Source organism: Aplidium turbinatum, chromosome 3 (assembly GCF_918807975.1).
Source record: "Aplidium turbinatum chromosome 3, kaAplTurb1.1, whole genome shotgun sequence".
In the NCBI taxonomy this organism is placed as follows: domain Eukaryota; kingdom Metazoa; phylum Chordata; class Ascidiacea; order Aplousobranchia; family Polyclinidae; genus Aplidium; species Aplidium turbinatum.
Window position 1 is genome coordinate 21,058,996 of NC_137474.1, and position 16,731 is coordinate 21,075,726.

Sequence of the window (16,731 nt, forward strand, 5' to 3'; positions counted from 1 at the left end):
GTCTAGTACTAGCTGAAGAGTTGCATAAACCAATAAGGAGAAAATTTAATCGACGTCAAGTATTTTCAAAAGGAGTTGATGAATTCTGGGCTGAAGATTTAGTTGAAATGCAAAAATGTTACAAGTGGAACAATGGTGTGAGGTACTTGTTGATCGTAATTGATGTGTTTTCTAAATTTGGTTATATTGAATCATCAAAAGACAAAAAGGGTAAAACAGTCTCAAAAAGCTTTTCAGAATATTTGTAAACAATTTGGGAGAAGACCAAAAATGGTTTGGGTTCATAAAGAGAAACAATTTTTTTAATAAACATGTGAAGAAAGCTGAAATAGAAATGTACACAACAGAAAATGAAGAGAAATCATCTATGGTTGAAAAATGTAAAAAATGTGGAAACGATTTACAGCAACAAGCTCAACACGATTCGTGGATTGGCTTCCTGAATTGTTAGAAAAGTACAACACAAAGCATTCTTCCATAAAAATGACACCGGCTGATGCAAGTTTAAAAACGAACTCTGGTCGTGTTGCTTACAATTTATATAGGGAACAACCACAACTTGGTAAACCAAAATTTAACGTAGGTGGCTTTGTTAGAATCAGCAAATACAAAAGGAAGGTTTTCAACAAAGGATATACACCTAATTGGACTGAATAAATTGTCATAATTGTTGAAGTAAAGAAAAACACAAGTCCAGTTTCGTTTGTGATTAAAGACTTGAGTGATGAACCAATTCAAGGATCGTTTTATGAACAAAAATTATTAAAAACTAATCAAACCTCTGTTGATAGTTTCAGAATAGAAACAATCATTCGTAGGGATAATAAAAAGAAGCTTGTGTTTCTCGGCAGCCGATTTGTAGCAAGAATTGACAGCGATAGACACGTGTTTCGCCCATGAGGCTGGGCTCATCAGTATCGCACCGTATTCTGCCACAAATTTATTCGACCACCGCTTTACCAGTCAGTTTAACTCTTATCTTTGTGGAAACAAAGAAAGAGCCAACAAAACCAGCAGGCGCCAGGGCAGAGGACATTGTGAAGAAAGGGGCGTTCTTCCCGGCTATCAGCACAAGGCTGAGCACTCACTAGTACAGCGAGCAGCTGCGATTCGCCAACCATAACGGTGTAGCTTCCACGCTAAGCCATTCAGACCATCCAATTAACAATATGTTTCTCGGCAGCCGATTTGTAGCAAGAATTGACAGCGATAGACACGTGTTTCGCCCATGAGGCTGGGCTCATCAGTATCGCACCGTATTCTGCCACAAAGGCTGAGCACTCACTAGTACAGCGAGCAGCTGCGATTCGCCAACCATAACGGTGTAGCTTCCACGCTAAGCCATTCAGACCATCCAATCAACAATATGTTTCTCGGCAGCCGATTTGTAGCAAGAATTGACAGCGATAGACACGTGTTTCGCCCATGAGGCTGGGCTCATCAGTATCGCACCGTATTCTGCCACAAATTTATTCGACCACCGCTTTACCAGTCAGTTTAACTCTTATCTTTGTGGAAACAAAGAAAGAGCCAACAAAACCAGCAGGCGCCAGGGCAGAGGACATTGTGAAGAAAGGGGCGTTCTTCCCGGCTATCAGCACAAGGCTGAGCACTCACTAGTACAGCGAGCAGCTGCGATTCGCCAACCATAACGGTGTAGCTTCCACGCTAAGCCATTCAGACCATCCAATCAACAATATGTTTCTCGGCAGCCGATTTGTAGCAAGAATTGACAGCGATAGACACGTGTTTCGCCCATGAGGCTGGGCTCATCAGTATCGCACCGTATTCTGCCACAAATTTATTCGACCACCGCTTTACCAGTCAGTTTAACTCTTATCTTTGTGGAAACAAAGAAAGAGCCAACAAAACCAGCAGGCGCCAGGGCAGAGGACATTGTGAAGAAAGGGGCGTTCTTCCCGGCTATCAGCACAAGGCTGAGCACTCACTAGTACAGCGAGCAGCTGCGATTCGCCAACCATAACGGTGTAGCTTCCACGCTAAGCCATTCAGACCATCCAATCAACAATATGTTTCTCGGCAGCCGATTTGTAGCAAGAATTGACAGCGATAGACACGTGTTTCGCCCATGAGGCTGGGCTCATCAGTATCGCACCGTATTCTGCCACAAATTTATTCGACCACCGCTTTACCAGTCAGTTTAACTCTTATCTTTGTGGAAACAAAGAAAGAGCCAACAAAACCAGCAGGCGCCAGGGCAGAGGACATTGTGAAGAAAGGGGCGTTCTTCCCGGCTATCAGCACAAGGCTGAGCACTCACTAGTACAGCGAGCAGCTGCGATTCGCCAACCATAACGGTGTAGCTTCCACGCTAAGCCATTCAGACCATCCAATCAACAATATGTTTCTCGGCAGCCGATTTGTAGCAAGAATTGACAGCGATAGACACGTGTTTCGCCCATGAGGCTGGGCTCATCAGTATCGCACCGTATTCTGCCACAAATTTATTCGACCACCGCTTTACCAGTCAGTTTAACTCTTATCTTTGTGGAAACAAAGAAAGAGCCAACAAAACCAGCAGGCGCCAGGGCAGAGGACATTGTGAAGAAAGGGGCGTTCTTCCCGGCTATCAGCACAAGGCTGAGCACTCACTAGTACAGCGAGCAGCTGCGATTCGCCAACCATAACGGTGTAGCTTCCACGCTAAGCCATTCAGACCATCCAATCAACAATATGTTTCTCGGCAGCCGATTTGTAGCAAGAATTGACAGCGATAGACACGTGTTTCGCCCATGAGGCTGGGCTCATAGTCGATTTTGTCTTTGGCATTTGTTGCCAGCACAGAGTTGCCAGGTACAATTTTTTTGAAGAAAAAACTTTGTTTATCTTTTTTAAATTGTAAAAATTTCCAACTTTAACAACCACAACAACAATTACATATGATGCGACTGCTAGTTGCCCTTTTAGGTAAAGTCTGGCGGTGTACGGTAAGATATTAAACAATCACCTGGCAACCCTATTTTTGCTTGGTCAGCAAAAACTGATGATATTAAAGCCTTTTTCACTTCTATGGCAAGAGTAGGAATGCACTGTGCATAAGATGACACTTTGGTTTTGTTGTGGTAATATGTATTACATAATCACACAACGCACTGCATTAATATTCGATTGTTTTCGCCGATTTACATTTGTTTTTTGACAGATATAGTAACTGCAACTCTCCAATGGTAGCTTACTTACACATCAACCAACCAACTTTATATGTGCTTGTAAAACGTGCACAAACGAATGAAGAATAAAGACAATGAACAAGAAACAGTGGTGAATATCAAAACATTATACTGCAGCCAATGAAAGAAAGTCAGATTTCGTGTCTGCTTTCGGCAAGACCCTACGCGAAGCAATTCTCGCCCGAATGAAACCATCCCGTCGTTGATGGCCAGCAACACTTCCACAGTCGTTTGTGACTTCCCAAATGAGACGCTGCACAGCCTGAGTATGGGCAGGAAAATGAGGGTATTCAAACTTTGTGTTTATCAAACCCTTTAGTTCATCCATGGTCAAGTGTGAAGTAAGGGTAGACTCAGTAAGCGTGGCATGGTCCCAATCAAAGAGAACAGTGAGTTGGCATACAAATTTAATTTTGGTTGGGTAAAAGTGCGGACAGAAACATCACAAGAGTTACTGCCTTTGCGAATATTTTGTAACATGTTCACAGAAAAAGATCGCAGAGCAGGATCATCACTGAATACCGGAGCATTGTTACATTCAGATGTACCAGGTGCAGCTGGTTCGAAAGGAGAGTCAATTTCTTCATCAATTGCTGCAGAAAACTGCTGTTTCTTCCAGTTCTCTTCCTCTATCACTTGTGACTTCTTTGCTGCAGCGAAATCATCTCCTCGCTGTTGTTTGAGGCTCTTGAAAAACAAGTTTTTTGTGTGAATGATAAATGTAAAGAACACAAAATAATCCATGTAAATCAGTTCAGTTTGTTTTTATTTCTGACTATCACAACGAAAAACAATATATAATATGCCAAACATAACAAATAATACTCTTTCGGACAAATGGCAGTAAAAATCAGTGATAGTCAAGAAAAATCTTCTCGCTATAGCACGACTAGCTTTAGTGAAAGCACAAGCCTGCCTTTACAGATATAGAAATCAGAACATCTGAATCACTTTCCCACGAGAAAATGCTTTAGGAAATCGAAAAATCCCTAAACCACCTACTATCTAGAGTTGTTTGAACTACATCTGCAATGGTGAAGTGGGGTTGTAGAATTGGCAGTAACCCATTCTCCTTCTCATATGGCTCCATTCAACAAATATTGTTAGAAGAGCCATGTCAATGGCAACAACAGACCAACCCCAGCAGTGGCGGCTCGTCCATAGAAACTGCAAAACTGCAGCACCCCCTGCACATTTTAGTGTTTTATTTTTTTTTATTAATTTCACGTTTTTTCTCGTGTTCTCTATAGATCCTACCGACTAGAAGTTTCATAATTTCTGGGTTTTAAAAAATATGATGATTTTTTAAGTTTTGTATTTGGCAGCTCTGAACTGCAAGCCCTGCAGTTGCGATCTTATAAAAGAAGAACAAAGAGAAATTTTGACGTCATATTTTGGCTCAGGTTGCTTCAAATCCCACAATTTCGAACTGCAAATTTTGCAGTTGCTGGTCACGTGGTCAGGCTAGCTACTGTTACAAATACTGTTGTTTTCAAACACGATATTAGGTGGCTGCGACTGATGCTGTTACATGGTTAGACTAATGTGCTTTGCTTTCTCCACAAAAAGATAAAGCTTAGACTAGGTTTTCATTAGTGTTGTTAAATTAAATTTAAGAAAAGCTCTATCAATAAATTTTTGTGGTTACCAAACCTGGTTGATTTTTTATAAATTAAATGTAACCTAGGTTCATTGTTAACTTACGATAATAAGTTAAGGCCAAAGGTCACATGCTAAAACAGCCTATTTAAACTTGATGAACATCAGGAAATTAATTGCTCAAATAGCCTCAGAATTCATGAAATACCACTAAAATAAGGTAAAATTTATGGGGGTCATGTCCCTAGACCCCTTGGCATCGCGCCTTTGGCGCTCGCTCTTTCACGTATAGGCTACCTCCGGTTGCAGCACCCCCTGCTATAAATACCACGAGCCGCCACTGAACCCCAGTACACAACATGGGACATGTCTATGCATGACCCTGTTATCAAAGAATATATGATACTTATAAAAGCCTTACATTTCATAGAAAATTACTAGACAAAAAAGTTTGAAAAGATACCGTATGTAAGTACTTACCTTTTTGTTAACTCTCTTTTGAAGCGTTTTCGTTGTCCTTTTGTCAAGAGGCCCAATTTGGTATAACAGTGCTTCTACTCTACGATAACGTTGGGAGAGAAGAAACCTCAATTGTTTTAGGAATGCGATCTTCATTTGAAAAGAGAATAGTTAGCTTTTTTCCAGCTTCCTGAAAAATTAATTTCTTATGAGTGCTCTGTCTCTGTAAACGTGCAATTAATTATTTCAACACATTAAGGTTTTGAAAAGTGTCTTCTAGTTGGTTATTGTAGCCTACGTGTACTGTTCATTCATGCAAGCTATATGTTAGTATTTTTAACAACTACCCTTCATCCATACGAAGATATACGAGTTGGTCTATGTTTTATGTCACTACCAAGCTTAATTAAAACCAGTCAGAGAAAAACTTGCAGTAATAAAGTACTTGAGTATCACCTTTAACAAAGTACAGAATGCAAGAACATATCGTAGTGTTGGTAAATCAGCAGTGGGAAGCTCCTTGGATGGTCCAATGACAGAAGAGCTTTCCATGCTTCTTACTCTCTTTTTAGAACTTTTAGGCATGATTTAACAGTTAACAATGCTACCCACAACAAGGTCAGCTTTATGAACTAAAGATAATATGTGAAGAGATTAATGTATTTTTTGAAGAAAAAAAACATAGCCCACTTACAGTACAGTACACAGAACTAAGAATTTAATTGCTGAAAACTTAGTTGTCTGAGCCTTCCGTAATACTATGAACTTTATTAGTGTCATTCTCAAAGCTACATATAAAAAATACAGAACCACAAACAGCAACTTCACCTGAATAAGCAGTTCTTATTCCAGAAGACCTGATAATTACAGACACTGCCTCTTAGGCCTACTTTACACAATTTGGAAAACCTAGCCTAAACTAACTTTGAACCGAAGCCTGAATGATTATTTAACAACCAAGCATAAAATCATAGCAAACATTTCGGCTGAACACAACTTCTTATCTGAATTTTGCAGCCTTATCTTCAATAATAATCAGCAATTCAGCATCTCAAGGTATAAATCTCTCAGCAGCAGACAGCAATCGCTCGCGCGCGCGTGTGTGCGGCACACAACGCGTTTTCCCTAACTAGCCATTCAGAGCGCGCTATCTGGATCACGTGGATTGATGCGTTGTGATAGTATTTTTTGTGGAATCACCTTGCAAGAATTAGAAAATACTAACCTTAAAACGCTTACATGTTTACGGATACTGGATTTTATTGCATAAAACTTCACAAAAATACTCTACACAACAGTAGTCACCCTGTGTGATAATTCGATTTTGTCCATTCAAATTTCACATCGCCTTAATATACAATGAGTGATACAAAACGTGAACGATTCAATGCTGCAATACGGACATACAAGAAGGGAAAAAAATTAAAAAAAAACTTCTTAAAATAAGCTTCTTCTTCAAAGAAACATGTGAACAACAAATCAGCGATCGTTGACGAGATCGAGTTACATAACGCTCTGAAGGAATTTAAACTAATCAATGTGTAATAACACACGGGGATTTTTCTGTGGGGAAGCACGTCACATAAAGTATTTCCTGTTTCTTGGTATACAAAAACTAACCAATATTAAAGACAGTTTTAAATATTGTCTTTTTAAATCTGAATAAACCAAGGACCTTTGGTACTAAAAAAAACTTAAAATCTAGTAATAAAAAAATTATGTTTTAATTCCTATCTGGGAATTGAAACTCCTGTTTCTGTCTCGAGGTAATGTGACAAGTAGGATATTTCTCACAACAAATAAGTGTCACTTTTCAATTGTTGAAAATTTACTTATTTAAAATGCGCTGGAATCGGCAATTCTCTACTACCCCAATGACTGCCGCAGCGGTGTTGACCAGACAGACCAAATACCATACGTTACATTATGCTAATTATTGATTTTAACAAATTAAATTAACAATACTACATTTATTAGCAATAAGCTTATGTTGGCTAATGTTACTTGTAAATTGCGGTTTTCACGAAAGTTCTGTTTCAACGTTTTTAAAATTTCCATTTAAAAAATTAGCCAAAAAATGCAAAATTCCATCAACTAAACGGAACAAAATTGCTGAGTGAAAAAATCCAGGTTATATAGCGCCGAAATTTCTGGAAATACTCGCAACTCCAAAATAAGATTATCACAGTTCTGTGGGAAAACTTCGAAACTGGCAACTGCAATGCCAATCAGCCTGTGTGTGCTTGTGTAACCTATTTATTGCAATGTTCGCTGTTTTTTCATTCAACGTCTGAAGATGTAACTAACGATTGATTTTGGTCTGTGTGGTTTTATTTATAATCGTTCTACAACAGCAAAGGTCTTTAGCGACAGGCTCATGTTTTAATTTTTTATATGTGGTTAACGAAGTCATTACATTATTAGCCGACTTATTCTCACTACGTTATGCAAGAAAGAACACAATCGGCAGCGTTTTAAAGTCTTCGGTTTGTACCGAACTGGAATCGATCTCAGATCTGCCAGTACCAAAACTGAAAGCGAAACCACTCGTCCACTGAGCTGGTTCAGTCTATCAGTGATTAATAACCTAAATATGGCGGGGAAAAAAAGAGATAGGCTACTGTATGTGCCGAATCCTATTTTTGGATTTGAATTATTCAACAGTTTGGGATTCAAACTCATTATTCTAAATTGCCCATCTCTAGTCCAACACCAGTGACTATCCGAAGAGGAATTTTTGGTGTATTGGTGCCATTGCATCAAACCCACACGCCCCATCGGCCTGAAACTACCAAGACAGGCATGGGTGCGCATGCGCACTGTCTTCGTACGGGCGTCGGGCTTTTCCGCTCAACCATGCACCAATGGGGAATGACCTCTTGCTCCTCCTGTGAATGTGGTGCCGAAGAACAAACTGCAGACCACATCATCAATGACTGTACCATCTTCAAGCCACCTATCGGAGTGGAAGGTCTGCATGTCATGGATGATGAAACCAAAGACTGGCTGCCCTCTAGTAGCTTTTCAGTGTAGTCTGGCAACATCGTGAATCTGGGGCGGTAAAAGGATAGACCCTAGGCCCCAGAGACCCACACGACGACGAAGACGAAACGGCGGTACAGAAAGACAAGTCAATTGTGAAGCCTTTTTTCCAGACAGAAGCAAACCCTGGAGCTTTCCTAGTGCTGATTTAAAAAGTCTCTTCATTAAATGCAACTAACCATTCCTTCCAGTGCTGCGGTGGAGAGACTTTTGTCTGCTGGAAAAGATGTGCTGGAGCTCAAAAGGAAGGACTCAGCGACTCGTGTTTTTGAAAGATGCGTAAAAAAAAATTCACCTAGAAAGTGCTTTTTAAAATGACGGTCATTGTACATCCCAATAAAAGGCTTTTTGAATCAGTTAAATCAAAAGTAGAAAGAGAAGTAGCGGTAGCAAGCCCTGGAGCTTTCCTAGCGCTCGCTACTTTAGCTAGAGTAGCGGATAGCACGCTAGTTTTAAATTAGCGGATGTCCACCTCTGTTCTTGGCCTACTAGTTGAAGCATCCCTTTCTGGATTTCCAAAACTTTTCCAATCTGAAACGAAGTTTTTGCATACGAATCATGAACACCAAGGTTCAGGGGAAGTTCTAGAAACCATACAAAGATAATAATCATCATTAACATTGCTGTGCAGACTGCAGATCCTTGACGCAGCCTGACTGTTACATCAAACTTCTGAAGAGCAGGTATTACTCAGACGTTTGAGATAACGGTCGTGCAGGGTCAAAGATCTGCATTTAGTCCAGTTATTATGAATTCCTTAGCAGGCAACAACCAAAGAGAGGCACCGTGGGAAATGCTGTTTACAGACCACGTTGTGGTGTGTGCAAAATCAAAAAAGAAATCGGAGCAGAGGCTGAAGACTTGGAGAGCAGCGATAGAGGGTTATAAGTGAATTGTTCGTAAACAGTTGTTCGTAAAGCAATTGTTCGTAAACAATTGTTCGTAAAATCAATTCTTCGTAAAGCAATTCTTCGTAAAGCAATTCTTCGTATGCATCAATTCTTCGTATAGGTGAATTATTCGTAAACAAGTGATAGATGAATTGTTCGTGAACAATTTTTCGCAACAGCAAGGTTTGTCTTGCAATTTCCGATGAAGGTGCGTAATGCAAATTTGTAGCCTACTTCTTGTACTCCTTGTACTTCTTCTTTGGAGGGGTTCTGCCTGGCCACTGATATACTGCTCAATGCGAACCTCATTTAGGTTTTGCTCTCGCTTGATTGCAGATATGAACTTTGAAATATCTGGATGATTTGCAGATACCTGGAACATGAACCCTCTGTGCCATCCTTCAATGCTATTATTAGTTTTGGGAAGGCCACTGAGGACGCCATCATAGCAGTTCCACATTTGAATTGCAAACATTGGAGGACGGCGCCCTTGACGACGATCTGGGCGCCCAACCCAAGTGTCTTCAAAGTAGTCAATTACTGGCTGAGCAACATCTGGTAATACATTCCCATCAATGAGAATGTCAAAGGCCCGGCTGACATTATCAATTGGCACAAAGGCCAGAGACGACAACATGCGCAGCCTCAGAGCAAACTCTGCACTTGTCTCGTACTGCTCCTTCAGGCCACTTGATTGCGTCTTTCTTCAAATGCACTGGCACAAATGGAAGAAACAGCCACGGTGAGTTGAAACTCTCTGCTTACTGCATTCTCTCTCTGCTTACTGCATTAACCATGGCCATCTCAAAGTCAGTCATGATTGTCTCTGCAACAGCAACAGCAGGTAACAACTCCTTGATTTTTGCAGCAGATGAATGTATGTCCCTCTCCTTTTGTCCCCCAGCAGGGCATACACCAGAGGTACTGAAGTGTTTTCCTTCAGTCCGAGTATTGTGTAAAGCTGTTCAAACAGTGAAGGCACTGTCTTGAAGGTGCTGTCAACATACCAGTGCTTTGAACGGGCAAGGAGCTGCAGATTTCTTTCAGTGGCAAAGAGGACCATACGGTTATCTCAAGGCACAGAATCATCGGCCAAGAATGTTACACCAGCAAACCTTTGCTTGTACTCTACTGGAAGCACAATGTCACGGAGAGGATGTGGGATTGCCGGGCCTGCATTTTCCTTTAATCGCACTTGGGTGACTGCCCTTTTCATGCTCTGCACACTTGGCAGTTGTGCTGCCGTGGCTTGACTGAGTTCAATAGTTTTTGCTTAGACGAGTTAACTTGGGGCATCACGACTGTCTTTTGCTGCACAACGAATATTTTCCATAACCTTTGCTGCTTCGACATGACCAGCATCTCCAGCATGATTGTGCTCACCTCTGGATTGTACAATGGCGGCCATAGCAGTTGTTACTCGTGCAGGACATTTCTTATTAAATGCTCACATTTCCAATAAGTAGCTTCTTGCCCTTGTGCGTTAAGTGCACTATAATCTTTGTAATAAAGCTGGCCACTATACAAAAGTTTTGGCTTTCCTTTTTCGCTGCTCACAAACTGTAATGCCATTCTGAATCAGGGACTCTACACTCTACAGGTACAGCACGTCTTTAAGCACAATTAGCACATCTCTAGCATATAGGCTACCCTAATTGATTGTTCGTAAACAATTGTAACAGTTTTTTTTAAAAAGCTGTAGCCTAACTTTTATGAACATTTGTTTACGAACAATTAGTATTATGGTCAATTGCATGCCCGAAGAATTGCTTTACGAAGAATTGCTTTACGAAGAATTGATTTTACGAACAATTGCTTACGAACAATTGTTTTACGAAAAACTGTTTACGAAAAAAACGTCGGACACCGCGATAGAGAATAAATGAGTGAAAGTAAGCGGAAAAAAGACAGAATATCTCACACTTCAGATGTCAACAGAAGATGATGATGAAGAAAATGAGATAGAAATACAGGGTCATAAATAATAATTAACGTTATAACTTCAAATAACTGTATTTAACAAATGGTAGACAATTTTTGAGTAATAAAACAAATACTATTATTGTCAAATAAATAAATATTTAGAAAAAACACGTTTTACTCAATGTGTCCGCCATCTGCGTCGATAACAAGTCGGAGACTCTTCGCAAAGGACCTGCAAGAGTCGAATAACTCTCTATGAGGTATTTTGGCTTTTTTTTTTCAGACTAGCCTTCAGCGCTTCCAAACTTTGGTGGTGTTTAGTTGAAACCTTGCTCTTCAGGTACGACCAGATGCCGAAGTCTAGGGGGTTCAAGTCTGGGGATGAAGGAGGCCATTCTTCCTTAGAAATGAAGAACGGCACATTGGCTGAAAGTTTTGCATTCTCTTAGCTCTATGTGAAAGGGCAGAATCTTGTTGGAATGACCAATCACGTTTTTTGAAGTGCTTCTTTGCCCAAGGCAACAATGAACCCTCAAGAATATCATTTCGGTAGTTTTCTTGGTTCAATTTCACTTCTTGGTCCACAAAAATCAATGGCCCCTTGCCGAATCGTTGACTGCGGCCCACACCATCACTGATGTTGCCCCTTGTCTCCGAGTGACTACCGGGGTTCCATGTCACCATCTCTTGACCACACACGATCATTCTGACTGTTAAAATGATGCTGGACATCAAATTTCTTCTCATCGCTGAACACAAGGTTTGGCTCCGTGCCTCCTTCAATGCGTGAGAGCAGAATTCTGGCTCTGGATAGACGTTTATTAATGGCATTGGTATTCAGCAAAGTCTGTTTCTTCATGTGTTTGAATAGGCTCACCTTCAAATCCTTCTTGAGAACTGTGAAAATGGCCACGTTCGCCTCTTTTGCCAGTTTTTGAATTGGATTTCTTGTAACGTTAGTTATTATATTAATGACCCTGTATAATTGCAAGAAGATAGTAAAACAAGTGAAAAAGTTGAAATATCTTGTTTCGACAGTCCATGAGAACAAAACAAGCGACAGAGAGGTGATAAGATATCATGCAGGATGAGGGGAATGGAAGAAAAAACAGGAGTCACGTGTGATAACAAGGTTCCTGGAAAGCTGAAGGGAAAACTTCATAAAACGATGGTGAGACCAGCAATTTTGTTTAGGATGCAGGTGGTAGTCTTGACGAAAACAAAAGACAGAAAATGCAAGAGCTAAGATGTAAAAGCTGGAACGAGTGAGAAATGTGTTGACAAAGCTGGACCGAGTGAGAAATGAAATGATCAATCAACGAATGCAAATCAGAGAACTGAAAAACAAGTTGAGAGATACGCTTTAAATGGTTGGGTCACATGGTAAGAAGTGACGAAGATTATGTCGGAAAAGAATGAAACAATTGCAAATTTGTAAAAGAAAGTGAAGAAGGCCAAAAATAAAATGAAGAGACTGAGTGGCAGAAGATAGGCAAATTGTGGGAGTGACGAAAAAAGATGCTGTTGACAGATTGATGTAGAGGACTGCAATCTGCACCGGCGACCCCACTTGAAGTGGGAATGAAGCCAGAAGAAGATGAACATTACTGTGCTAAAATAATCATAATCTCATAAGCATTAACATCATTAACTAAAACGCACACTAAGTTTTCAGAAAAATTCTGCCAGGCACAGCTGTTCTCGGCCATATAAAAAACACAACTTGGACTGACCTTTGCTCTTTATGATAGGAATGACGTCAACACAAATACATATCAGGAGAGCGGTGAAAGCTGATATCAGAAGCATCACCGCGGCAATTATGACTTGGATATGAAGCATGTTGTTGCATCACAGGCTATGCCTCCATAATTGCGGCAATTTACAATTTCAGTAAAATTTTCAAGTATGCCACTAGCCTACTACGTCATACCGCTGTTGACAGTGAAAGAGATTAATTTAGTTGTTCATTAGTTGAGTGAGCAATGTTGTCACTTTTTCTTGGTTTGTACTTGAGCTAAAGTTTTTATTAAATTAAAATATCTCTATGTCTGACGATTGGAAGCACTTATGCCGTAAGCTATCAAAAATTAATCCTGTGACCAGCCATGCATGAAGTAATGACGGCTTCAAATACATTAAATGCATAGTTGAGTGGTTAAAAAGTCTAACTTAAATCTTGAGCAAAACTTTTAAGTAAATAACACTTTTCTATAAAGTTTAAATACCTTGCTAGTGCGAGTTTGGACGAAATATGGAATGACAATTTCTCAAAATCAAATGTAGGCTACAACAGTTTTTTCTTCCATTGCTTCAATACCAATCTGATGAGATAGGAGTAAAATTTTGAAAGAAAAGGTGCTTTATTGAAACGCTTGTATGCGCGGGAAGATGGAGGTGGTACTCAGGGATTTTCGAGGTTTCACTGCCTTGTGAAAATGATAAAAAGTGCAAATAATTTTGTACATTTTACAGCAGTGATGTTTGTACCATAGGCATACAAAAGTTAGTAACATGAATGGTTTCAACAAAAAAAAAAACAATCACGTGAAAAAATAAATATAAATAAACTAGGAAAATTTATCTTTTCTTGAAACGTTTTCAACACATCGTTGAATCGTCGTGTCCTCATTAGGAATAGCCTAATATTATTAATAATAGATGGTAGGCTACTGCTTTTTTGCATTCATTAAATGCTGGCACTTGAGCAACAATCTAACCTTTTAGTGTAATTTATTCATAATCGATTTCACTACCGTAGGCTAATTGCATCTTCAGCTAGCACATGTCAAAAAAATTGAAAAATACGTAATAAAACGAACAAATAAAGCAAACTCTGATATTAGGCTATAAACACGCATAAAAATTTTATTCTAAACAGATGGTAAAATCAAAAGATGTAAGCCTAAATCATAAACTGATGTTCTGCCACAATTTTCAACAATGTAGGCCTACTGATACAAAAATTCTACAGGTTTGTTTTTTGTATTGTAAAATGTTCAAAACTTAGGCAGTAAAGATAGATCACATAATTTTTCTGTCAGACACTTGGCTGACTAGTAGGGTGGGTCGATTTTCACACAAAATAGTCGGATTGTCGCATAAATCGGTATTTAGGTGAGGTTTGCCATACTAAACAAAGTGTTAAAATTTCAATGTGATGGTGTGTTCCTAACCACTTTCCCCAGGTGGTATGGAAAAATACAATTTTCTAATTCATGGTAAATTATATTCAATAGGTAGGCTACAACGAAAACGAACACAATTGAAATTTAATGAGTTAAAACCACATCTGGATGTTAAACTAAACAACACAGTCTTTCTTTGATTCAAATAGAGGCCGCTGCTTCCTTGCATCTAAGATAGAATGAATCATAGAGTTCCTTTTCTCCTTTCCGACAGTTTTGAGGCTGACCTCAGCGACTACACGAATCCTTCTGTCAACGGCTTGAATCTGTGGTGTGAATGACCATTTTACTGGGACTGACGTTATTGCATCCCAAAGTTCGTCCTCACTTTTAGATGCTAATAATGGTGGTTCAGCAATGTCAATCTGTGTCCAGTCGATCATATCAATATAATCCATTGCAGTAAGATTAAGTTGATCAGCAGGGCGATGGAATCATCATATTATTGTAGATGAAAGCTTTCGTGCTTTCAGAATTCGCCCAACAGCTACCTCACGAATGGCAGGTCTATTGTCATGAAACATGGCATATAGCAAGTTTTCGAAGGGTATAATATCCTAAAGTTAAAAGATCTGTACAACTTCGAAATTGCTAAATTTATGTACCAGTTTAGTTTTAATTTAATACCCGGCACTTTTCAAAACTACTTTAAAAAATGCTACAAAATTCACAACTTTACTACTCGGAACTCGACCAACCTAGATTACTATATCAATACACAACCATTAAACTACAGCGCTCTATAAAATACTTTGGTGCAGAAATTTGGAATAATGTATCAGTTGAAACTCGCAAATCCTCCTTCACATCTTTTAAAAGAATGTACAAAAAGAAAATTATTGACTCATATTAGGCAAATGCTAAATTAACCTACTAATCAGACTTGCAATTGTAACAAAGGCTAGGTTGGCCTACCTAAACCGTTTTTTTGTTTTTTTTTAAATTTCTTATCATCTTGGACAGCTTCACCGTTATTTATTTATTATTATTTCTTTGTCTCAATTATCCAATTATAATTATCATTGATGAGTTAAGGGTGGCTGCTTGACTTCGAGACCTTGAACGGTCACTTCGCAGCCTCCCGCTGCTGTGATGCTATCATCATTTTTATTCGTTTTTTTATTGTAATCTTTTCAACAATTTTACTGTACATTGTGTTTTGATTTGTTGTAACTTACATCTTTTTCGCAGCGGCCAATAAACAACTATCTATCTATCCATCCATCCATCCATCCATCCATCCATCCATCCATCCATCCATCCATCCATCCATCCATCCATCCATCCATCCATCCATCCATCCATCCATCCATCCATCCATCCATCCATCCATCCATCCATCCATCCATCCATCCATCCATCCATCCATCCATCCATCCATCCATCCATCCATCCATCCATCCATCCATCCATCTATCTATCTATCTATCTATCTATCTATCTATCTATCTATCTATCTATACAGATTACTTCTGACTAATAGGCCAACGAATTTGCCATTAAAGAACATATTTAAGATAAGAAGATAACGCAAATACAAAATTAAAAAAAAAAACAAGTAGAGATTACTCAAGTTTCAGACTAAACCTTTTCAAGTGCATATGAAACTGATAAATTGATTTCCATACCATATCATTTACAATGCACCGTAGCTTTGCAAACAGTTCCGTGTTAACCTCCCTTCGGCCGGGGGGTGAGAAACGACTGTTTGAAGTTCCACTCATTTCGATATGTTTAATGTTTTTCGTCAGTTCAACTAAAAGCTTGATGATCAACAACTTAATCATGCAAGCCCGTGTTCACTGCTTCCCAAACCTCTGGCTGGGGGCTTCTCTCCGTTTATGGATCCACGCATATTTAGTTCGTGCAGGTTTTTTGTCTGTTTATTTTACATGCATGGGTAATATTTAATGCAATTTTTGTTCCATCTTTACAAAAGTCACACGCTCGCTTTGCTCTCTCAACTACATTTTATTTATCTAATCAGCGACCTTATCTAATCAGAGTAAAAAGCTTTTATGTCCCACAAAAAATAATGCAATACCGGTATTCCGAAAGAAGTACTGCCCACTCAAATGGCCTCAATAATTCAAAAAATACATCATTGAAATCCTTCTGTGGTTGTGAATGAATTTTTTTTGAAATGGTAAAGTGACTTAAATTCAAACCAAACCTTATAAAAGAAACGGTTTTTTGCAATCCCTTTTCAATTTCAATGTTTTTGTTTTATTTGTCACGCTTCAGTGACTTCCAACCTCGTGAGTTTTAATCTCTGAGTCTGATTTTTATTTATTGAGATGGTCTTTTGCGTTCCGACTAGAGCGGTGGACGGTCATATTTTCTAAAATTTCATTCTGATGATGGTTGACTGTTTGTTTGTGGATTGCAAGTAAGTGTCTTCATATGTAGCCTACATAAATAAAGTTTTAGTCAACCTGA

General features: G+C 39.2%; 1 protein-coding gene across 1 annotated transcript; it reads right to left on the reverse strand.

Annotated features, from left to right (window-relative positions):
* Positions 1 to 2,921: 2,921 nt before the first annotated feature.
* Positions 2,922 to 5,939, reverse strand: LOC145767548 (uncharacterized). The gene is made up of 3 exons (XM_082579391.1): positions 5,706 to 5,939; positions 5,271 to 5,439; positions 2,922 to 3,878 (listed from the first exon to the last, which is right to left on the reverse strand). The coding sequence occupies exons 2-3, from the start codon at positions 5,403 to 5,405 to the stop codon at positions 3,522 to 3,524; spliced, it is 492 nt and encodes a 163-aa protein (XP_082435517.1). The 5' UTR covers positions 5,406 to 5,439; positions 5,706 to 5,939; the 3' UTR covers positions 2,922 to 3,521.
* Positions 5,940 to 16,731: the final 10,792 nt, after the last annotated feature.

Bases quoted from the DNA above. Each gene is read 5' to 3' on its own strand.
- LOC145767548 (XM_082579391.1), bottom strand. From the start codon at position 5,405: ATGAAGATCGCATTCCTAAAACAATTGAGGTTTCTTCTCTCCCAACGT. The intron at 3,879-5,270 runs GTAAGTACTTAC...TTGTTTTTCAAG, and splicing joins AAAAGAGAGTTAACAAAAAG to AGCCTCAAACAACAGCGAGG.